This window comes from Cotesia typhae, unplaced genomic scaffold (genome assembly GCF_013202065.1).
Source record: "Cotesia typhae breed Kobodo isofemale line unplaced genomic scaffold, CoteBio_Ctyphae scaffold_13, whole genome shotgun sequence".
NCBI classification, from domain to species: Eukaryota; Metazoa; Arthropoda; class Insecta; order Hymenoptera; family Braconidae; genus Cotesia; species Cotesia typhae.
This window is the reverse complement of record NW_027423774.1, coordinates 6780981-6806522: the sequence shown is the minus strand read 5'-3', so window position 1 is coordinate 6806522 and position 25542 is coordinate 6780981. Positions and strand designations below refer to the sequence as shown.

General features: G+C 27.9%; 3 protein-coding genes across 8 annotated transcripts; 2 read left to right on the top strand and 1 right to left on the bottom strand.

Annotated features, from left to right (window-relative positions):
• Window positions 1–22: 22 nt before the first annotated feature.
• On the bottom strand, window positions 23–25542 carry LOC141534199 (phospholipid-transporting ATPase IF). Of its 6 annotated transcripts, XM_074253392.1 has the most exons (19): window positions 24724–25542; window positions 24195–24412; window positions 15898–16002; window positions 14107–14361; window positions 13860–14012; window positions 10821–11119; window positions 10530–10744; window positions 8993–9607; window positions 8500–8642; window positions 8203–8442; window positions 8005–8147; window positions 6290–6449; window positions 5833–6141; window positions 5570–5756; window positions 5356–5501; window positions 3950–4053; window positions 3655–3868; window positions 3425–3593; window positions 2476–3360 (listed from the first exon to the last, which is right to left on the bottom strand). In XM_074253392.1, the coding sequence occupies exons 2-18, from the start codon at window positions 24261–24263 to the stop codon at window positions 3537–3539; spliced, it is 3414 nt and encodes a 1137-aa protein (XP_074109493.1). In that variant the 5' UTR covers window positions 24264–24412; window positions 24724–25542; the 3' UTR covers window positions 2476–3360; window positions 3425–3536. The 6 variants fall into 6 exon arrangements, with proteins under 6 accessions (XP_074109491.1, XP_074109493.1, XP_074109494.1 ...); XM_074253390.1 differs by lacking the exons at window positions 2476–3360; window positions 24195–24412; window positions 24724–25542 and adding exons at window positions 23–2039; window positions 22398–22532; XM_074253393.1 differs by lacking the exon at window positions 24195–24412 and having other exon boundaries at window positions 24724–25541.
• On the top strand, window positions 16010–22408 carry LOC141534201 (2-oxoglutarate dehydrogenase, mitochondrial-like). The gene is made up of 8 exons (XM_074253395.1): window positions 16010–16389; window positions 16470–16513; window positions 16577–16861; window positions 16941–17329; window positions 17401–17653; window positions 18558–18703; window positions 18906–19669; window positions 22242–22408. Exons 1-8 carry the CDS (start codon window positions 16176–16178, stop codon window positions 22406–22408), a joined length of 2262 nt encoding a protein of 753 aa, XP_074109496.1. The 5' UTR covers window positions 16010–16175.
• On the top strand, window positions 22864–24270 carry LOC141534202 (2-oxoglutarate dehydrogenase complex component E1-like). The gene is made up of 2 exons (XM_074253396.1): window positions 22864–23154; window positions 23886–24270. The coding sequence occupies exons 1-2, from the start codon at window positions 22864–22866 to the stop codon at window positions 24084–24086; spliced, it is 492 nt and encodes a 163-aa protein (XP_074109497.1). The 3' UTR covers window positions 24087–24270.

Genomic DNA, 25542 nt, shown 5'->3' with positions numbered 1-25542 from the left:
ATATTTGTATAGAGGAACAAATGGTTTTACTCAGAATAGGGATTCAGGTAGACGGAGAATCCCTAATGTCTTTTGTTCGATTAGTTGCGACCGAACAAGTTTGGATGCCAGGTCAGAAAAATACTTATATCTCCGAAAATAATTTAAATTTTGAAAAATCCTCTTGTACACATATTCTTAAATAGTTAAACTTTGAAAAAAAAAAAAAAAAAATTTTCGATTTTTTGAAATTTCTAGACCAGAATACCCCCTTAAATAAAAATTATTAATTTACTATTTTATAGATATAATATTTTATAATTTTATTTTACAAATTAAAGAAGAAATGAAAAATCTATACATATATAAGAGATTTTTAGGTACATAGTAACTCATCACGATATCTCTGGAACTATAAGGCGTAGAGACTTCAAATTTGGTAGAAATATTACTTTTGCTATGTAGAAGTCAGCTAAGAACGGATTTTAAGAAATTCCTCCCTCAAAGGGGTTTGCGGGGGCGCTAACAATGAAAAATTCCAATTTTTAAACTACAGCTCCTATAGACTCCAAATTTAATAGGAATCTTCTGTGAGAGATGTAGAAATAGTCTATGAACGAATTTTACGATAAATCACTCCACAAGGGGTTGCGGGGGTGGGTATCAACAATAAAAATTTTTAATTTTCAAACTATAGCTTCTACAGACTCCTCAGCGGGGCGGGCGGGTAACAGCTAGTTCCTAGATAATTTTAATTAAAGTTAAAATAATATTAAAGTTAGCCGACGTTCTTTCATTTTTTGATCTATTTTCATCAATTAAATGGAACTTAAAAATATTTTTAAAAAATTGAACAGTTTTTCAAGTTTTTTAAAAATAAAATTTTTTATTTTTATTGTTTAATTTTTTTAAAAGAAAAAATTCTAAAAAGTTCCCAGCGGAGCGGGCGGGTAACAGCTACACAAAAAAAAAAAAAAAAAAAAAAACAAATTTCTTGCGCCAAGAAAATTTTAAGGAAAAAAAAAGTTATTTTGGAGCAAGAAAAAATTTTCTTGGCTCAAGAAATTTTGACTTCATTCAAGAAATTTTCAATCTTCTTTGATATTTTCTTGAGCCAAGAAAATTTACACTCCAGTCAAGAATTTTTTGTGTCAGTGTAGTATTTTACAATATTATTTTACAAATTAAAGAAGAAATAAAAAATATATTCATAAAATATAAATTTTTTGTTATAAAATTTATCAGAGTTTTTAATTAAAAAATTTCTTCAAATAGTATTGAAGATAAAATTTTATAAAAAAGTGTTAAAATTAGATATAAATATTTTACATTTGTAAATATATGTACATTAAAATAATAAAAATATCAAGAAGAAATAACATAAATAATTGAATTAAGAAATTGACCTAGATACAATAATGTAAAAATTTAGTGAATGAACTAATTTCGTGTTATCATACTTCCTTCGACTTGAATAAAAAATACATGTTGTTTGAAGGTAGTTTTAACAAAGAAACCAAACAGTGTCGCAGCCGAACTTCTGACATGATTGAGCTGCCAATAACACCATAATTATTAAAAAATATTCGTGACTATTAAGAAAGCTATGTGACCGAATTAATTTACATGTAGACATCTTGATGCAGTATTGACACGATAGTTTCAATAAGTTACTAAATAATATTTGTTCAAGTGTCAGGCTACCGTATCGACAATCTAGAATGATAGACTGATAATTCATGGAAGTCGGATATAAAATGCCTGACAATCGATAGTTGGACACACTTGGAGTGATTTTGCCCAACTGAGCTCTTCACTGGCAACACAAGATGATTGGTTTCAAGTTGACATTTTTTATTCTTACAATTTACGTCGCAAGCCAGGTAAATTATTTATTTATTTATTTTTTTTTCCCAATTGTTTCTATTCTTCAAAGGTGTTAATTAATTTAATCAATTACTTATAGGTTCTGTGCCAGGACCCTCCGCCAGATAAGGTAACTATGCAAACTCCGGGACCTATGTCACCTGCGGGAGGTATGACAACTCCGGGAGGTATGGCTACATCAGACACAACAATGAAACCAGACAAGAAGAAGAAACCTTTGACTATTGCTGATCACATTTACGCAATCGCAGAAGAAGTAATTGACAAAATTTTTTTTATATTACACGACCCAAATGCCAAAAGGGCGTATAAATTTTTCTTTATAATCGCTTTATTAACACCTAATTCTAAAAATAAAAAAATAAATTTCCAAAGCCAAAAGGGCGGATGTTTTAACTTATACGCCCTCTTAGCTTTAGGACATTGAAAATTTAATGACCTAAAGCCAAAAGGACGCATAATTTTTTTTGCCAATTGCTTTGAATTGTGATTTATATGTTACTAATTTTGCTGGAGAATTGAATATATATATATATATATATATATATATATATATATATATATATATATATATATATATATATATATATATATATATTGATTCTTAAATTACAAATAGGTATTTTTAAAGGTTATTAAGGTAAAAGACCCAGTTATTGACACTTGCAATTTTATTTTAATTAAAAAAAAACAAATCAACTCTAATAAATTAATAAATATAATTTTTGAATTATAAATTTTAAGAAAATTGGTTTTTTGAGAACATTTGATTTTTTTTTTAAATAGAATAAAATTGCACGTGTCAAACAACTAGGCCAATGTCAATAACTGGGTTTTTTACCTTATTACAATTTTAATACGAATTCTGTTTATAATTTTAATTGAAAAAGAAAAAAAAAAAACAGCTGCGATATCTAACATGATTGCTGAGTCAGAGGCGCGAAATTCAACAATATTAAATGATCTGGATTTATTTTTTAGAGTTAAATTTTATATTTCAGAGCAAAATTGAAAGTTTTTTTTATACGCCCTTTTGGCTTAATGCTAAACTTTTTCTAAAGCCAAAAGGGTATATGTTTTTTTATATGCCCTTTTGGCATTAGTACGTTGAAAAATTTTTTTTGACAAATCTTTACGTTTTTAGCAGTTCTAAGTTGAATGGCGAAAAAAATTTTTTATACGCCCTTTTGGCATAAAACCCTACCTAATTGCTGTAATACGCCCTTTTGGCATTTGGGTCGCGATTAAATAAGTACTTGTAAAAATATATAAATTACACTAATTCCGTTAATTTACAGCTTTTTGACTGCGAGGAATATGATGATGATGATGATGATGATGATGATGATGATGATGATGATGATGATGATGATGATGATGATGATGATGATGATGATGACGATGACGATGACGATGACGATGACGATGATGATGATGATGATTACTCCTGGTGTTGGTATTAACATCATAAAGCAGCGCAATAGGATCCAAGATCTAATCATCAAGTAATTTATTATCATCTTCATTATTTTTATTTTTAAAATAATTTAATACTCACCATTATTGCTGGTGATCATTGTGTAATTAAATTACGACTTGTTCGGCAGGCTTTTGGCCTTCTCATTAATTATTTACATCTTAGCGAATTCTCCAAAATTAAGTTAATAAATCTAAGTGCTTGTAAACGTAAAAGTGCCTCGCCAAGGCGTTAAATTATATCTTCTCTCCTGCGAAAAAAAAAAAAATGTAAACATTTTATAATTGTAAAAATAAATAATTTTTTATTACTTCAGATGAGGGTGTGCTCCATTCACTGTAATTATCCTGAATATTTTCCTCTCGCGTATCTTGATAATTTAATTTTGAAGGTCTGTAGCTCTCGTAAACGGCAATTAAAAAGTCTGGTATCAGGCATATGGGGACAATTATAATTGTCAATAACCAAAATGTTGGAGAAAACATTAATTCGACAAATACTCCGAACATTTGTGTATTAAATTCTCTGTATTTAAAAAAAATAAAAAATTTAATCACTGTTTTAATTATTTGTGAATTAATTAATGATAAATAATTATCAACTTACATGTTAATTGAAGAGTACGCAGTAGCAATTACAAAAAAAAGTAATTCAGATATAATTACGCTCATTACAAATGGAAAGGTCCAAAATAAATTTTTAAATAATAACTGAAATAAAAAGCAATAATTATTAATTGTTAAAATTTAAGGTAGGGGAGAAGGGGGTCAATTGAACCGTTCAACTTAAAAAATCGAAAAAATTGGAAAAACGCTTCATGCTCTTAGAATTAGATTCTAATATGTTAAACTCGGATATGATCAAAATTTTAAATCATTGCGATTAATAAATTAAAAAAAATTGAGATTTTTTTATTTTTAGGCATGTAAACTTTTTTTTCGGCTGTTGACAAATTGTTTAATAATATTTCAATTTTTGAATTAATTGATAAAGTTTGAATTGTAGTCGTTGTATATAATTATACTTTATAATCCTCAACTTTATTTACAGTGATTTAATAGATTGTTTATTTATTATTTACTATAAATTGTTATAAAATTATATGGGGTCAATTGAACCAGCAGTTCCGGGGACGATTGAACCATACGGAGAAGCATGGGACATACGCGCGCATCTTGACTCTACGTGAAAAAACTCAGGGAAATAATCTAACAATTTGATGAACTGAATTTATAATGAGAATTATTTTTAAATTGATTTTTAATTTATTTAATACAATATCTGTGAATTAAAACGATGCAACAGTAATATTAGCAAGTAACAATTAATGTATTATTTATTAAAAGTTCGGGTTTGAGTTTTGAATATTATTGGTTCAATTGACTCCAAGCAATGGTTCAATTGCCCCCGAGCGGGGGTCAATTGAACCATTCGACGCGTTTGGATAAATTAATAATTTTTTAAAATTCACGTTGTTTATTGACTAATTTATGTATTGATAATGATAGTAAACATAATAAACTACCATTCCAAGAAAAAAAAAATTATTATTTAGTTTTAATTCGAATAGTAAAAAATTACTAAACTTTATTTGGTTCAATTGACCCCTTTCTCCTCTAATTATTTACCAGTAGAATCCACCCATATTTTTGGCCATATCAAGATGAAAAATTATAATTTTCAAATATTTTTTTTTTAATTCTGCTTGTTTTTACGGCAGATTTATGATAAAAAATGTCGTGAAAGGAAGAAAAAAGGATTTCGATAGCTTTTTTGCCTTCAAAAGGAAAAAATTTTGGCTCATGTTTTTGGATAAAATTTCTACTTTATCTTTTTTTGGTGTTTATGAATTTTCTAAAAAATTTATTAAACTTGTGATAATAAACTTTTTTTTTTAATTGTTTATTTTTTATGAATTTAAAAAAAAATATATCAATAAAATTAAATAGAAATTTCGTTAAAAAAAAATAAAAATTAAATCCCGCTTGTAAATAATTACTAAAACTAATTACCTCTAAATTAGTGACTAGTGTAACTAGATGAAAAATACATGTATTGAAACATGCAAAATCAGCCATTGTATGATCACTTAAAATTATTGGATTTATATTAAAATATGTATAAGTTCCAAAATATATTACACTTGTATGCCACAGTGCTGAAAAATAAAAAAATTCTTAATTAAAAATAATAGTAATAATGATAATAATAAAAATAATAACGTACCCAGTAACATCCAAATAATTATTTGATTAATTGATAATAATCTATTTTTTTTATTTAAAGTATAATACTGTGGATAATTAATTAATTTACTAGCTGAATAATCTTGCGCAAGTAAACCAAATGCAAGTACTGGCATTGAAGTAAATACAATATTAAATCCCATTAAAAAAACACTGTCATATAATGCCTGGAAAAATAAATTAATAATTAATTAATCAATCAAAGACTAAAATAAAAAATAAATTTCTAGATTATAAAAATACCTGAGAAGAAAATCCATTTGACAGACCAAAAAAAACTTGAGGTGTGATAAAAACAACGTTTTTATAGAAGAAATACTGAGTTAATATACTCAGTCTTACATAATACCAATGGCCGTGAATTAACAGTGCGCGTTTTAAAAACATAAATTTAGCGAGAGCAAAGTCAGCGTTCATTGAAGCTTGTCTGCCTTCTTTGCCCATAATTCCGATACCCACATGTGCCTCTTGGATCATCGATACGTCGTTACCACCGTCACCGATAGCCGCTGTCAGAGGATGTCTCTTTGAATGTTTAATCAACTGCACAATCTGAAATCGAACGTACAATAGTCAATAGATCAAGAGTAAATCAAGACTTTTACTTTATTAAATCATATCATTAAAGATTAAATGAGCAATTAACTGAGTAAGTAATTGACACTAAGGTAATGTGTCGCGGGAAATAAAATATTCTTACTTCTGACTTTTGCAACGGTGACATACGGCAGCAAACCACTGCGTCGCAAGACATTCCGACTATTCTCAATAATTCGGGGCAATGATTATAAGCTATTGCCATGCTTACGCCGTCCATTATTAATCCATACTGTTTATAAGGCTCTAACTTCATTCTTCGTCTAGAAAAATTGTTATTTAACTTTATGAACGTAATAAAATAAATTTTTTTTATGATTGCTAACTAGCAACCTTGCAGTCGCTAGGTGACTGCCGTGACTTGTAATCTATAAATAAATAAAATTTTGCTTTATTAAATAATGACTTTTTGCTAAATTGCACTGTACTTTCTTAAATATTGACGTTTTTTAAGATATAAGCTCACCCCGATGTTACACTTATTGAGAGCTTTCATTTGAGTACCCACATACATTTTCATACATTTCTTATATATATATATATATATATATATATATATATATATATATATATATATATATATATATATATATATATATATCGCATGCTTAAAGGTAAAAAAGGACTGACAGCTATGGGTTAATAGAGATTTGTGGTGAAAGGGGGTATAAAAAATTTTTTTTGCTATTCGTTTTAAAATTGTTTGAAAAGTAAAAATTAAAAAAAAAAATTGGTATTCTAAAGCTGAAAGGGCGTATCTCAAGATATACGCCCTTTTAGCTTTAAGAAAAGTACTACTTAAATGTAAAAAGGCGCATAAAAAAAATTGTAGTTTTGATACCAAATGTTAAATAATAGTTTCACAAGACGAGTTATGCTAAAATAACAGCCTCATTTACAAAGTTTAATATAAACAAATAGAAAATAAATCAATCAAAAACAAATTACGTAAAAATTAAGAAATAAAAAAAATCACAATGACAGATAACATTCAAATATTTTGAAATTTCCCGCCTTTTTTTATTTAAACATTGTAATATTTTAAAATTGTAACATTTGAATATTTAAAAATTTCCCATTTTTCTTCAAACATTATAATTCCATGATAATTGTTCATGTTTTTAAATTTTATAATAACTATTTCTTAAAATAAAAAGCGAGAAAATAATCACGCGTACTTTATTTGTTTTTTAGATATATTTTCTTTTGTAACTTTAAAAAATTGTACAGTTGAGGTTTTACGCTGCTTCTACCACAGAAAGTTTTTTTTTCACATTTTTAAACTACGAATATGTTCCTTTGTAAACTGGCCGAAAAAAAATTATACGCCCTTTCAGCTTTAGATCACTAAAATTTCGAATTCTTAAAGGTAAAAAGGGCGTACAATTAGAGACATACGCCCTTTTACCTTGAAAAAAATTTTTTTTCAATTTTGAGTGTAGAATGTGTCTACTACTAGATTGGCAATAAAAAAAAATATGCGCCTTTTTACCTTTGCAAAGGTAAAGGGCGCATAAATTGTTGTAAGCCGTTTTACCTTTAGGCACGCGATATGAAAAAATTGATTTGGGTACTCAAATGAAAGGTCTCGATGAGTGTAACATCGGGATGAGCTCATATCTTTAAAAATGTCAATAGTTCTCAAGATACGAGGTCATTTCTTAACCATGTATCATAATATGAAACCTTGAAAAGGCACAAATTCAAATCGAGACCTTTACAATGACATTAAATTTCACTAAAAAAAGGGATTTCATAGTATGACTATCTTTGACACAAAATTTTTCTTATTCTCTTAATAATATAGATTAAACTTACTCATAACTCGTCAAAGTAATAAAACAAATTTGTACTGTCGATTGTCCCATGAGTCTCAATACTTCGGTACCACTTTTGAAATGTCCACAAAAAAATGCAATATTTTCAGCGGTTTCAGCTTTATCACCAGTCAGTACCCAAACCTACAAATAATAAAAATTAAAAACATTTCTAAATAAAAATGATAAAATAAATTACTTTAATATTAGCAGCTCGAAGCGATTCCAGTGTTTCTTCGACACCTTCCTGAAGACTGTCTTCAATCCCAGTGGCTCCAAGCAGAGTCATTCCTCTTTCCATCGACAAATAAACCTTCTCCACCTGTTTGGATCTTTCTGGGCCAATCATTTGCCTCGCTTGTTCCGCCAGGCGTATAAATTTGTCATATTCTTGCAATGTCAATTTTTTGCAGCCCACTACCAGCGTCCTAAGTCCTCTCTGCAATTAGTTCACCAATTAACAATTAATTTTCTACAATTAATTATTCTGACTTACTTGTGAAAAATCAGCGACATGCTGCTCAGTTTCTTGGATTTTTCCTTCATGCATCAGTGGAAACATTTCCGAGTCAGCGCCTTTTGAATAGAGCCACAGTTCATTAGCTGAATCTTGCACGATAACAGACATTCTTTTACGCTCTGTAATTAAAATTAATTAATCAATTAAAATTGTTTCATTAAAAAATTAAAAAAAAATTTAATTTAAAATATTAAAAAAAATTTTTTTAATTTTATTTAAAAAGTTTTAAAAATTTTATTTAAAAAATTTAAAAACTTTTATTTAAGAAATTTTAAAAAGTTTATTTAAAAAATTCAAAAAATTCAAAAAATTTTATTTAAAAAATTTAAAAAATTTAAACAATTAAAAAAATTTTATTTTAAAAATTTTATATTAAAAATTTAAAAAGTTTATTTTAAAAATTAAAAAAATTTTATTTATAGATTAAATTATTTATTAAATAAAATTTATAAAAATTTTTTCCACTCACCAGAAGTAAATTCTAAAACTTCCAAGCAAGTAAAACTCAAGTACTGATCTCCAGCTTTTATTTCCAACAAATCGCCTTCATACTTAATGAGAACGACCCCGCACCTGGCGCTCGCTTCCACAAGAGCTTTCTCATCCGCAGAAGCAGCCTGATACTCAGGCAAACTTGGATCCATCAGCAGCGAGCTATTAACTCGTCGGATCGTTTTCTGGCGGAAGCTCTCACGGAAAGCAGTACGTCGCGCAACAACACCGTCCATGATAATTGGAGGAGCGACATGGACTGAATGACAGAGCGACAATGCTATCATAAAGTGCCAAATTTCTGGCGGCCAGGTCACTACTTTTGTAGCTTCATGCTCGTTTCCGTTTAACGAAAGCTCGTAAATTTTTCCATTGCAGTCTTTTTCTATGTACATTATTCCGTTGATGCTGCAGCGACGGAACACCATCAAGTTTTCTGTTAAAGTTCCCGTTTTGTCGGTCAGCAAGTACTCGATCTGTCCCAGGTCTTCGTTTAAGTCTGATGTATTTACTACTGCTGGTTGGTTATTGCGCTCGTCGTACATTTCAAGGTCCCAATGGAAAAATAATGAGCCCAGAAATTTTTGTAATTCTGCAGGATTAAATTTTTTTTTAACAATTGTCATTTAAAAAAAATCAATTCATAAATAAATAAGTGATAACTAGCAATCTTGCAGTCACTATGTGACTGCCGTGATGTGAACTATAAATAAATAGAATTTTGCTTTATGAAATAATGACTTTAGTTAAATTGTACTGTACTTTCTTAAATATTGATGTTTTTAAAGATGTAAGCTCATCTTGATTCTACACTCATCAAGAGCTTTCATTTGAGTACCCACATGCATTTTTGATATATTTTTCATATACATATATATAATATATATCAATATATAAAATATATGAAAAATTGATGTGGGTATTTAAATGAAAGGTCTCAATGAGTGCAATTTCGGGGTGAGCTTATATCTTTAAAAATGACAATATTTCAGAAGATATAAGGTAATTTCTTAAATAATGACTTTTGTTAAATTTCACTGTACTTTCTCAATTATTGACATTTTTAAAGATATAAGCTCATCTTGATTTTACAATCATCAATACCTTTCATTTCAATACCCACATAAATTTTTTATATATTTATATATATGTATATATGAAAAAAATATGAAAATGCATGTGGGTATTCAAATGAAAGCTCTCAATGAGTGTAACATCGGGATGAGCTTATATCTTTAAAAATGTCAATAGTTCACAAAATAGAAGGTCATTTCTTAATAATATATCAAGAGAATTTTCGAATGCAGCCTAAATACTTATTATAATATATTGACTGTCGGTGAGAATGATATGAAACCTTGAAAAAGGACAAATTTAAATTAAGACCTTTGCAATGACACTAAATTTTACTAAAAAAAATCGATTTTATCATATGACTATCCGGAATATAAAATTTTTCTTATTCTCTTAATAATATAGATTAATTGATAAATTTTAGTATTTAAAAAACTTACCAACGGTGACGTAAAGAGATATAGGTACAATGTAATTGTAAAGAATTGTAAATGATAAAAAATCATAAATAATTTTAGAGAAACTAGTTGTACTGTTATTACTCAAATAATAATGCGAATGTTGATCATAATCACTCAATTGCTTTAATAACGTAGAAATAGTTATTTCTAATATCAATACAAATATAAAAAATACCAGGTACAAATTAATACTCCTAAAAGAGAAAAATAAATTTAATTAGTATTTTTTTTTTTTAATTCTTTTATGTAAAAAATAAAAATTCTACTTACTTCTCGACTGTAGAGAATTTATTAGGAGTTTGTTTGGAATTTCTAGAGAGTTTGGTATCAGATCCAGAGTACACAGCAGCGCCGATAATAAACTCGGTATCTCTGAGACGCGATCCACGCAGTAGGACATTGTCAATTGAAATGAACCCCGAAGTCAGATTGGTCTCGGAGAACTTTATTTCGATCTTGCCGTGGAACTCGTAGAGGTTTGATTGAGGATGCTGACAGGTGACTAGACATTCCATGCTGACTATTTCTTCTATTGATTTATTCAAGGTGACTTTTGGCACTTGCAGAGTCTGAAATGATATTAAAGTTAGCACTCACCACAATTTTTTAATTTTATTCAACAAAAAAATTGTTCTAAAAATTTGCCTTTTTTTTTTTTTTAATTTTGAAATGTCAATTTTTTTAGCAGTAATTTATTTCCTAAAAAAATTATCAAATATCTTCTTTAATTTTCATGACACTAAAGTTCACAGACAAAAATTTTTCAAGAATTTTTTAGCAACGAAATTATTATGAAAAAAAATTTAATAAAAAAATTCCATATGTGAAAATTAATTAAAAAAAATTTGTAGTGATAATTTTTAGAAGGATTTTTTAGCAACGAAATTATTATGAAAAAAATTTAATAAAAAAATTATGACACTAAAGTTAGCAGACGTCTAAAAATTTTTTATTTTTTTTATTAATTAAATTACAACTAAAAAGATATTTCTGAAGAATTACACTTATAGTTTTTCAAGTTTTTTACAGGTGAAATTTTTTTTTTTTAATTATTTAATTTAAATTTTTCCAAAAAAAAATTTCTAAAAATTTTAAAATGTCGGCTAACTTCATTTTAATAAAAAATTTCACATGTGTAAATTAAAAAAAATTTTTTGGTGATAATTTTTTAAAAGGATTTTTCTTATTGTTACCATATATGTAATACTCCTATATGGAGAGTTTATACGGGAAGGAATGTCCCAAGATTACGGTGCAGACAATATTTATTTTCTCTCTCCTCCGAGATACTTTGGTCATACTGCGCATGCTTATGAATTTTTTAAAATATCAGTAGTGGGGAAAGAATAAGGGAAATAATTTTGTGGTTAGAATTATAATTCAGAAAGGCAATTCTAAATTTTCAATTACTAATTATTAAAAAATGGTGAACTTCTGTTTTTTATGTATTTTTCAAATTAACAACTTTTATACGTTCGAAATAAAATTTAAATTTTACCAATTATAGATTTCCCAAAAATTTGGAGATTCGTATAAAGTGACTAAAGGCTTGTGGATTAACTGTAGAAAATGATGTAAGAAGAACATGCATATGTTCCAGGCATTTTAAAGTTGAAGACATTTGTGTATCTAATATTTTCGGAGCTGTTAAATCTTCCATCAAACGTGATGCAGTTCCTACACTTTATCTTACGAATCCACTCAATATCGATTCAAGTAATAAATCAGAGCCAAACCCACCATTATCGGAATTATTTAATAAAAATGAAGTTACCAATCAATCCTCATCATTTTTTTCCGACAATAATATTGTCGACGAGAATAATATACTCGGTATTGTGGAAAAAAGTGAAGAAATAACATTTATGTACAAAATTTGAAAGATGTAGAGTACGAATAAAACATTTGTTCATTATTTTTTAGGTCCAGAAAACTATATTGAATTAGACAGCTTCGACGATCAGACGTCAAATAAAAGTAACATTAATTCTGGTAAGTGTATAAAAAACATTTTATTGATAGTTACATTTTATAAATTATTAAATATTTTACTTTTAGATGACTCCGATAAGCAATTTGATTTAAATGAATTTATGAAAAATGCAACAAATTCTGGCAACGATGACAAAAATACTGGTAAGGATTGAAATTTTAATTATTTAATTATTTTTCCGACAAATTTTATATTGTTTTATATTTTTTTTAAATTCCAGACGAAAATAATTCTACCAGTGAACATCGAAAACGTAAATTTTTCGAGCCCCGTCATGTTAGTGAAATATCACTATCAGATTTTGCTACACCCAAAAGGACTAAAAGAACAATTTCTTTAATAAAGACTGATGATCAAAAATAAAACAGCTACAGAGACAAACAAGGAATCTCGAAAAAAAAGTTAAATCTTTGGAAGATTTAATAAATCATCTTAAGGAGAATCATATGTTAACTGATGAGAGTGGTGATGCTCTGATGGTATAGTATATTCTAACTGTTTGTTAGATAAATTGTATATATTAATTGTAAATTGTAAATATAAATTGTATATATTTTACACGAATGTTATTGACGACGAATTCAACTTATAATATTTTTTATTATAAAGATAATTATGTTCGGCAAAAATATAATAAACTTATTTTATTTTATAACCAATAAAGAATTAACAAACTATATTACAATTTTTTGTGTTAAATAAAGTTGTATTAGCTGAATTTATTTTTGTTTTCAATTTTACTAATACTGTTGCTTCCAAGTACTTGATATATTTTTATTAACTTGTCATTTTTTAGAAGCATTTACGAAAAACAAAAAGAATATGAGTAAGGTTTGTTTGTTTCTATCTTTTAACAATACTTATAGAATTTAATAAAAATAAATTATTTTTTTACCTTCTTTTATCCAATAAGAACTTAAATATTTATTATCATTTTGTGTTATAATTTATATTTAAAAAAAAGAGTTTTTTCCTTCAAAATTATTAAAAAATTATTACAAAAGTATATGTTATTTGAATAACTCGATGTTTTCCGTTCTGCACACAAGAGCATGCGCAGAACTGAACTAGACACTCGGAGGATAGAGAAAGCGATATGTTCTGTCTCACTTTGTCGGAACAGCTTCCACTTATAGAAACTGGTCCATATAGGAGTATTACATATATGATTGTTACTGATTTGATATAAAAATTAAAAAAATTGACAATTGTCAGCTAACTTCAGTATTATTAATTTTCATGAGTCTGAAAATTTGTCATTTCTTCTTATTTAAAGAAGAACTATTAAAATCATTATAATGTATCATATTTATTACCTTTAAATTAGATTCACCGTCAAGATTAGATGTAGTTACATAACAAGACCCGTTTAATTCACTACTATAGAGTAAAATAATATCACAGGGTAAATTTTGATCTCTAGAAACTCTTACTAAGTCTCCTACGACTATTTGCTCACACCTTATAATCTAAAAATAAAAATTTTTATGTTTGAAAAATTAGCGCACAGCTGATGAGCTATTACATGAAAAAAAAAATATATATCATGATAAATAAACATACTTGCATACATTTATTGCGTATGACAGTAACAGAAGTACCATTTACGCGATAATCTGATTGATGCCTCAGGAAGTCTTCATAACCTTGCTTGCAAGCTGTCACAAGTATTACAAACATCAGGGGGAGCAGTGTTGTTATTGGTGACACCGGAGACTCGACAGACATCGCTATAATAGCTGACAGTAGGAAATAAAAATTTGCTACTCTCCGAAATTGCTCGAACAAATTTTTTGGTATAAAATTCCATACTGTGTACTAAAAAATAAAAAAATTACATTAAAGAGCAGTTGCTTAATTATTTTTTAATTTTTTTCAACAAATAAATTTGTTCTAAAATATTATTTTTAAAAATTTGCATTTTAAATAATGAGGGTAAATTCAGCAGACAGCTAATTTTTGAGAATTTTTAGATTAATTTTTATTTAATGGTTGTAAAAAAAATCTAAAAAATTGCATAGAAAAAACTTGTGAAAATTTCCATATGCATTTTTTTATACTATTTCTTCCATGACAAATAAATTGTTTATAAATTTTTTAAAAATTATCAGATGTCTGCTAAATTCACACTCATTTTAAATTTTGAAGTGTCAATTTTTTTTGACAATTTATTATAATACTGAAGTTAGCTGTCAGCTGTCAATTTTAAAAATTTTTACAATTAATCAATTACAATAAAAAAACGCTTCTAAAAATTTTCACTTATTAGTTTTATTAATTTTTACATTCTGCTTAAGGTAAAAGGGCTTATAGCTAAGGGTTAATAGGGATTTGTAGTGAAAGGACGTATAAAAAATTTTTTTTTGCCATACGTTTTAAAATTGTCTGAAACGTAAAAATCTGTGAAAAAAAAAAAGTTGGTATCCTAAAGCTGAAAGGGCGTATCTCAAGACATACGCTCTTTCAGCTTTAAGAAAAGTACTACTTAAATGTAAAAAGGCGCATAAAAAAAAATTGTAGTTTTGATACCAAATGTTAAATAATAGTTTCACAAGACGAGTTATGCTAAAATAACAGCCTCATTTACAAAGTTTAATATAAACAAATAGAAAATAAATCAATTAAAAATAAATTACGTAAAAATTAAGTAATAAAAAAAATTACAATGACAGATAACATTCAAATATTTTGAAATTTCCCGCCTTTTTTTATTTAAACATTGTAATATTTTAAAATTGTAACATTTGAATATTTAAAAATTTCCCATTTTTCTTCAAACATTATAATTCCATGATAATTGTTCATGTTTTTAAATTTTATAATAACTATTTCTTAAAATAAAAAGCGAGAAAATCATCACGCGTACTTTATTGTTTTTTGGATATATTTTCTTTTGTAAATTTAAAAAATTGTACAGTTGAGGTTTTACGCCGCTACTATCACAGAAACTTTTTTTTTTCACATTTTTAAACTACGAATATGTTTCTTTGTAAACTGGCAGAAAAAAAATTATACGCCCTTTCACCTTTAGATCACCAAAATTTCGAATTCTTAAAAGTAAAAGCGCGTATAATTAAAGACATACGCCCTTTTACCTTGAAAATTTTATTTTTCAATTTTAAGTGTAGAATGTGTCTACTAATTGATTGGCAATAAAAAAAAAAAATGCGTTCTTTTACCTTTGCAAAAGTAAAAGGGCGCATAAATTATTATAAGCCCTTTTAGCTTTAGGCACGCGATTTAATTGATATAAAATTTAAAAAAATTTTAAATGTTAGTTAACTCCAGTGTCATAAATTATTTTGTTAAAAAAGTTATTTATTTAATTAATTTAGTTTATTATTAAAGACTAACTTTGCTTGACTTAATTTGATTGTTCTGAAAAATAGTATCTGCTGGATTATTGGTCGGATTTATGGTAAAAACTCTGTGTTCTCCGAGTGTCGATGTTCCACTACCCTAAAAAAAAATAATAATAACATAAATAACGTCAATTGTTCAATAAAATAAAATAAAATAAAATATAAATTGAATGTAGCTAAATAAGACTGTCATTTAATTCTAAAAACAAATTTCATAAACAAGGATTAAAAAATGAGCTTCATTAAATAAATATAAATGGATAAGTAAAAATGTTTTACATTTTACGTTCTTTTAAAGTAAGTAATTGCAAATATATTTTTAGAAAAACAACAACAATGAACACGAGCATAAAACGTCAGAAGGAAACGTTTCTCAATCCAGGAAACGGATTATTTTTAGAAGAAACTTACAATTCGTGGTTAAGAGACCCTCAGTCTGTTGAAAAATCCTGGGACAATTATTTCCGATCTAATAATTTTGCAGGTATATATATATTTATTATTTTTATTTATACTTTTTAAAAAAATTAATTGTGAAAATTTAATCAAACATTTGATTGAAAGGCCAAAAGCCCTTAGATATTGATGCAACGATTCGCGCTTATCAGGTACTGGGCCAATTAATAATTAAGTAGCAAACTAATAAATTAATTAAAATCGTTGATTTTTAGGCGAGAGCACATTTGATAGCAGACATAGATCCGCTGGGGATCCAGAACCCTGAAGTGTCCAAGCTCCAAGGAACTCCGGATCCCGCGCCAGCAGTAGTGGTCCGAAAACACCTGGAAGGCGTCACTGAGGCTGACTTCGAGAAGAAATACACGCTCCCAAGCTCCCTGACGGTGATTGGCGGCACGGAAAAAATTCTGAGTCTCAGGGAAATCCTCACCAGGCTCAACAAAATTTACTGCGGGCATCTAGGACTGGAGTACACGTACATCCCAGATTTTGAAGTGGTTTGTTTTTTTTTTTTTTTTTTTTTTTTTTTTATAATTTTGTTGAAAGTTTTTGACTAATTTTTAAATCTAAATTTAGTTGGACTGGTTAAGACACAAATTTGAAGTACCAGGTGCATGGGAGCTCTCAGGAGATCATCGTAAATATATTTGGCAGAACGTAATGCGAGCAGTAACATTTGAAAGTTTTTTAGCGAAAAAATATGGAGCCGAAAAGCGATTCGGGCTGGAGGGATGCGAGTCATTTGTTCCGGCGATTGTCCAGTGTTTCGAGAGCTCTGCAGAACATGGAGTCGAGGCAGCTGTCATTGGAATGGCCCATCGAGGGAGGCTCAACACCCTGGTCAACATTTGCTCCAAGCCGATGCACCAGCTCTTTGTCCAGTTCAATCCGATTCCGATGGAGGGTTTAGGGTCTGGAGATGTAAAGTATCATTTGGGAACTCACTCTGAAAGACTTCTCGAGAGGTAATTTTTTTTTTTTTTCAATTTATAGATTTTATAGAAGTCAAATTTTTGTGAATATACATATTTTTTAGAAGCGGAAAAAAAATTCATGTTGCTGTACTGGGTAACCCTTCGCATCTAGAAGCAGTTTCTCCGTTGGTTGTAGGTCGAGTTAGAGCAGAGCAGGTGGTTCACCAAGATTTCGAGGGAAAAAAGTCAATGGCTGTTTTAGTTCACGGAGATGCGGCTTTTGCGGGTCAAGGAATTTGTTATGAAACAATGCACTTGACTAATTTGCCTGATTATACCACTGGAGGAGTTATTCATGCTGTTATTAATAACCAAGTTAGTTTTTAGAATGTTGTTTTATTTATATTTTATGAATTATGGAAATTTACTTTTACAAATTGAACTTATGGTAATTTGAACCTTGAAGAAACTAATATTAATTCAATGTCACGTTTATATTACTTCACTAAAAAACAAGTTTAGATAAAATTTTTCTTTCTAAAATTTTTCTATTATATCATACTAGCAAACTTGCAGTTACTATGTGACTGACGTGTCTTGTGAACTATAAATAAATAAAATTTTGCTTTATTAAGTAATGAGTTTTGTTAAATTGCACTGTACTTTCTTAACTATTGACGTTTTTAAAGATATAAGCTCATCCAGATGTCACACTCATCGAGACCTTTCAGTTAAGTACCCACATCAATTTTTCATATATTTATATATATTATATATATGTATAAATGAAAAATATATAAAAATACATGTGGGTACTCAAACAAAAGCTCTTGATGAGCGTAACATCGGGATGAGCTTATATCTTCAAAAATGTCAATAGCTCACAAGATACAAGATAATTTCTTAATTATGTATCTAGAGATTTTCGAATGCAGCCTAAATACTTCATAATAAATTTACTATCGGTGAGAATGATATGAAACATTGAAAAGGCACAATTCCAGGTCAAAACTTTTCCAACGATACCACATTTAACCATAAAAACCCATTTCATAATATAAATACACTGGCCACAAATTTTAACTTATTTTCTTAATAATATAGATTATTTTTATTTATTTTTATTTTCAATCTGATCATATTAGTTTTGACGATAGAAAGAAATGTTGCGATATTTTTAATTGTGAAAACATAAAAATAATTATATTTACAAATCTAGAATAAATTTACTTATAGTAAAAAATTTATTTATTAAAATGATAAAAATAATCTTTTTTAGATTGGCTTTACGACAGATCCGCGGTACTCTCGCTCAAGTACGCATTGTACTGACGTCGCACGTGTCGTAAATGCTCCGATTTTCCACGTCCACGCAGACGATCCTGATTTAGTGGCTTACTGCAGTAAAGTCGCCGCCGAGTATCGGTAAGTAATGATTTATCATTAATCATTACGATAATGAGATATCTTGGAGGAACTTAGATATATTTTTACTACCTAAGAATATTATATATTTTTTTTTGACACTGACTTTGTTTTGAAATTAAAAAATTACTTAAATATTATCTAATGAGATTACCAAGATTTACAGGCATAATTTACGATAATTATTAATTTATTTAAATAGAGCGACTTATCACAATGACGTCGTACTTGACATAGTCGGGTACCGCAGAAACGGTCACAATGAAATGGATGAGCCGATGTTGACCCAGCCATTAATGTACAAGCGCATTAAATCCCATCCTAATGTTCTAAAAATTTATTCCGATAAATTATTAAAGGAGGGAATTATCGACGAAGATTTTATCAAAAAAGTATCGATAATTTTTTTTATCATTTCTAATAATTTAGTAAAAAATAAAATAAAAATTTTTATCTTGATTTCCCAGGAAACGATTGAATATCTAGAGCACTGTGAATCAGAGTTCAAAAAGGCGCAAACGATAAGCGCGATGCAGATGTCAGATTGGCATGACGTGCCGTGGAGTGAATTTTTCGCCGACCAAAACCCGATGAAGAGAATTCCTCCAACAGGAATCAGCTCTGGGGACATAAAAAAAATAGTCACAGTTTTTTCAACTAGCCCAGAAGGGATCGAACCACACGCCCAGGTGTTTCGGGTTTTAGAGAGAAGAAAGAAGCTCATTGACCAGGAAAGGTTTGACTGGGCGATGGGAGAAGCCCTGGCTATCGCTAGTTTACTGAAAGAAGGCTACCATGTGAGATTGTCCGGTCAAGACGTTGAACGTGGGACTTTTTCTCACCGGATCCACATTATTCATGACCAGAGCCGAGACAAGACTTGGAAAAATATTCTACATGATATTTTCCCGAATCAGGCTCTCTATACCGTTACCAATTCACCGTTATCGGAGTTTGGAGTCTTAGGTTTATTATTTTTATTTTAGAAATTTTTTTCTGGTGAAAAAAACTAATGGAAATTTTTTACAGGCTTTGAATTAGGCTATTCTGCTTATGATCACAATACATTGACTCTCTGGGAAGCGCAATTTGGTGATTTTGTGAATAATTGCCAAGTAAATTTTTTAAAGAGTTTATAATTAATTATTTTTTAGATAAATAATTAAATAAAATTTTAATGATTTTGATAATTATTTATAAGTAAAATCCATCATTTTAATTTACATTTTTTTGAACAAAATTTTTTTTTGAAAATTTTGATTTATTTTTTTTTAATACATAAAAAGTGAACAATTAGAAAAAAAAAGAGTTGATAATCACAATTTTAACAAATTTTCAAAAAAAATTGTTTATGAATTTTTTATGGATTTTTTACAAAATTGTGATATGCATTTATTTATTATTTAATTTCAATGCCAAGGCAGTATAGCAAAATGGCTAAAGTATACAAAAAAAAAATTATAATAAAGTACACGGATGAATAATGAAGATATAAAATTTCAAAATTAAGAAAAAATCGTTTTTCTTAAATTTGGAATGTACACAGAAAAAAAGTTTATTTGAATCAAGAGAAAAATTCTTAAACCAAGAAAATAATTTTGAAGAGCTTCATTGTCTTGAATCAAGACGAAAAATTTTTTAATCACAAGTAAAATTTATTTAAACCAATAAAAATTTCTTAGTTTAAGAATTTTTCTATTAAAATCAAAAACATGAAATTCTTCAAAATTATTTACTTGATTCAAGTAAATTTTTTTTTCTGTGTAGTTATGATAAATACAAGACAAGTATAAATTTGATTATAAAAATTAGAAATCAAATAGTTAAACCAAGTGGTGCAAAATACAAAAAAATGATAATTTAAGATGATAAACTCATGTAACAAAAATGTGTGAATGAATATCGATAGTTTAAAATAAATATTAATTTTCTCGTTCACGCTTCATAAAAAATTCAAAAGCAATAGTCTTAAATGTGTTTAGGCTAAGTGAATTTGTGATTTCAATTGGTAATTCTCTCCAAATTTAGATCGCAGAAATTACGAACGAATGCTCAAAAGTAGTAGCTAAGAAGTTAGGCGTTATAAAATAAATATTCACCTTTTTTTTTTTTAATGTTCGTTTTTTTATTTACTTTAAAAAAAAAATAATTCAAAAAAAGATTAAATATAAATTTTATCCAAAAACATAAGAGCCAAAATTTTTTCAACTTTTGAAGGCAAAAAAGCTATCGAAATCTTTATTAGGTAAATTTCATCGAAATCTATCTATTGCATTGGCTCTCATGTCAAAACTAAGTCGAAATTTGGCTATAATATCATCTAACTAGTCGAGTATCGCTCAAAAATAGTATTGGTTCGAAAGTTTACAAATATACATGTAATGTAACGCGGCTTGTGTACACGATAGCACCCACAATTATTAACGGATTTAAATGAAACTTAGTACACATATTTTATGGATAATAATCTTGAATAAGTTCGAAGATGAGCAAAATCCGTCAATAAGTTTAGAAATGTTAGCTCTTTAAAATTATCTAAATAGTAAAAATCACGTTTTCGTTGACTTTATTGATGTATAACTTTTGATTAAAAAGGGATGGCTAATTTTTGATAAATTCATGTGAAAGCTCATAAAATTACCTTTAATTTGACGTATATAACATTGAGATTTCGACCATTTTTAGTTATTTTATCGAAGTTAAGAGTGCAATTGAAACATTTTCAGGCAATGTCTATAGTACAACCAACTTATGAATGTTATTCTATCGAGAATTCTCAACAGATCCCAATGAAATTTAATATATAGACTCTTTGGATAATTAGCTTGTATGAGCTCTAAAATGAGCGAAATTTGTCAACAAGTTTAGAAATGGTACCTCTTCGAAATTATCAAAATAGTGAAAATCACGTTTTTGGTGACTTAATTGATGTATAACTTTCGAAGGAAAACAGATGACTAATTTTTGATAAATTCATGTAAAAGTTCATGAAATTACCTTTAATTTGACGTATATAACATTGACATTTTGACCGATTTTAGTTATTTTATCGAAGTTAAGAGTGCAATTGAAACATTTTCAGGAAATGTGTTGTACAAACAAATTATAAATGTTATTCTATCGAGAATTCTCAACAGATCCTAATGAAATTAAAATAAATTTCATTTAATGTCAGACAGAAGTTAATAGGATAATATGATAATTCATTCTGTGAAATCTACTTTTCATTTCGGATATGGCCGAATGGCTTTTTTTTTTTTTTTAAATTGTTCGTTTTTTTATTTAGTTTAAAAAAAAATACACCAAAAAAAAGATAAAATATAAATTTTATCCAAAAACATGAGAGCCAAAATTTTTTTAAACTTTTTAAGGCAAAAAATCTTTATTTTTTTCTTCCACGATATTTTTTATCATAAATACAGCGTAAAAATAAGAAGAATAAAAAAAATTAAAAAATGTTAATTTTTCACCTAGATATGGCCAAAAATAGGGTAGACCCCACTTGTAAATAATTACCATGATTTTTTTAAATTTAAAGGTAGTAATAGATTCACTGCTGAGTTCCGGGCAATCGAAATGGGGCCGGCAAGTAGGTCTAGTACTTTTATTACCGCATGGAATGGAAGGCCAAGGACCCGAGCATTCCTCAGCACGATTAGAACGATTTCTTCAGCTGTGCGACGACAGTACTCACGTGTCTTGTGAAGAAGACTTGGACGCACCGCGAGATGAGTCTCCCGATTGCGTAATGACCCGCCAGCTTTTTGAGGTCAATTGGATTGTTTGTAACATCACAACTCCCGCCAATTTGGTTCATGTTCTTCGCCGGCAAATTCTCATGCCCTTTCGCAAGCCCTTGGTAATAGTTCCAAATTTATTTCACCTTATTGCAAACATTGTTTGTTATTTATTACTTAATAGTACATTTTTTAGTAGAGCATATACCATTTTAAGATAATAATATAACGGCTCCAATAAATGAATCATTACACACTTGTATTATCCTTATCTCTTATCAGCTTTTAAAAAAAAAATCAAGCTAGATAAAAATCAACGCGGAAGTTTATTATTATTATTATTATTTTTTTGTTTTTTTAACTAATTTTCTATAATTAACATGATTTTTTACTTTTTATATTAATTTTTTTTATTAGATAATAATGACACCAAAATCTTTGCTACGACACCCAGACGCGCAGTCGAGTTTTACCGAAATCACAACGGGAACATCTTTGAAGCCGATTTACGAAGATCAGTCACCAGCAATAATAGCTTCGCCGGAGGCGGTGAAAAAAATACTTATTTGCAGCGGTAAAGTTTACTACGATCTTGTTGCCGCGAGAAGAGAAAGAAAACTCGATGAATTAATAGCAATTATCAGGATTGAGCAGATATGTCCCTTCCCATATCACTTGTTGGCCAAGGAAATTTCAAGGTTTCCTATTGCCAAGGTAAATCGGTGAATGGAGAACATATAACACATAAATAATAATTATAGGAACTGTGTGCTCAGTAAATGACTAAATGGCTTCATTGTCGAGGTCATTTAATATGCAAAAAATAATTTATCCATAAATACTGTGACGTCAACTATCATGGGTTGTTATTATTGCTTTTATTATTTTTAAATAACAAATACAGGCAGCGTGCTTGAATTATACTTTTTTTTTTATTGTTCAATTAAGCGACAAATCGTGTAGTCGTAATACCAGTTATTTTCAATTTAAAAACTGTTTGTCATCGTTATTGCTTCAATATTATTTTTATTTAACTAATTATTTTATTTTCATTCCATAAAAAATTATTATATTTGTTCAATTTACAATAAAAAAATTTTTTAATAATTTAATTAGAAAAAATAAGATAAATAATAAATAAAAAAAATAATTTTTTCAGATAACTTTAAAATTATTTTCATTTAACTAATTATTTTATTTGTTCAATTTTTAATTAAAAAAAAATTTTAAGTATTTAATTAAAAAAAATAAGACAAATAATTAATAAAAAAAAATTTTTTTCAGATAACTTCAATATTATTTTTATTTATCTAATTTTTTAATTTTTATTCCATAAATAATTATTTTATTTTATTTATTTCTTCAATTTTCAAATAAAAAAAATTTTAAATAATTAAATTCAAAGAAATAAGACAAATAATAAATAAAAAAAATTTTTTTTTCAGATAACTTGGGTGCAAGAAGAACACCAAAATCAAGGTGCGTACTACTACGTTCGCGATCGCATAGCACTAGCTCTGGGATTACCCGTCGAAGAGATAAGATACTGCGGACGTGCAGCATCATCAGCCCCGGCCACGGGCAGTAAAATGATTCACCAAGAAGAATTGCTGGCTTTCATCGACACCGCCATGGCTATCGAATGATCTGATGATCTCACCTTACATTAAATTAATATAAAATTCTACACACAATTTAATCGAAGAACTTAAAACTAAATAGTTAAATTATTGAAGAAGCTATTAAAAACTCACGGATAGACATAAATAACGTCTGTGTCTCTTGAACCAAACAACCGATTGATCAATGGAGTGCCGATTCATCTTTTATATTTCACTCGTTTATTTTATATTTTTTATTTACATTATTTGTTATTTATTATTATCCTCGCGACGAATTCGTGCCGTATTATTGACTCAAATGTTTGTCTCTTGTACAGTGTAAGGAGATGTATAAATATATAATATGAAGACTATAAATACGAATAAGAATAAGAATTATTACAATTATAATTATTATTATTATTGTCAATCAATGAGGCTGTTATTGAAAGGTGTCGATTGTTAATTCATCCGAGTGTTAATAATTGACGTAATGTATTCATATAATATCCGACACGTGTGTTTATTATTGTTATTTTTATTTTTTCATTATTATCGAGAAAAAATCACGCTTGACTTGTTCTCGAAAAAAAAAAAAAAAAAAAAAAAAAAATACGGAATTATTTATTCGGTAATTAATTGAAAAATAAAAAAATTAATTAAATTTTTTTTTTGTACTTACCATTTTTGTGGGTGCGAAAAAATTGAGCGAAAAGAGCGCAGGAATTTACTAAAACGTGCAGTTATTTCTTATTTCATGTAAAGTACTTGTTATAACTGATAGATTGTCGGTATCGGCATCATAATGCACAACGAACGATATGTACATATATATCTAATATTGTTGGCGATAAGGCTGTGAGAAGCCTTCTTTATCACGTGCACTTAAGCGTTTTTTTTTTTTTTGTAAAATTAAATATATGTTTTTTATTACCGTATTTCGGGCGCGAACGTCCAATTGAAATTTTATTAAAAAACTAAACTATTTTGTCAATATAATTAACTTAATAGATAGATTTTTATTATCGATAGATACCTTGGCTTTAATTACTTTTGTTAATCGAGTTCATTAGCGCTTTGCTCTTGTTACAGTTATTACACTGTAATTGTAACGGTTATTGACTTTTTTGGGCACCGAAAATTGAATAACTTTTTTATTGGTTTGAACTCTGTAATTAAAAGTTATTTTATTAATTGAATTGATGAACAAGGAATGTGACATTGAAAATTAAAAGCGTAATTTACTGATAGTGAATAAAAAATATTTTATTTTATTTAAATAAAATTGTAAGGAAAGTTTACTTCCTTTCGTTGAAAGCAGGAAGAAATTGTCGTGATGATTCAATTTTATTTTATTATTATAATAATACTAAAAATTTATCTTTTAAAAATTTTATTTGATAATTATTATTAAAAAATTATTTTTAAAAATTAATAGAAGTAAAAAAAATTTTTTATTAATATATTATTGTAATAATTCATTAAAATAATAAGACCACTT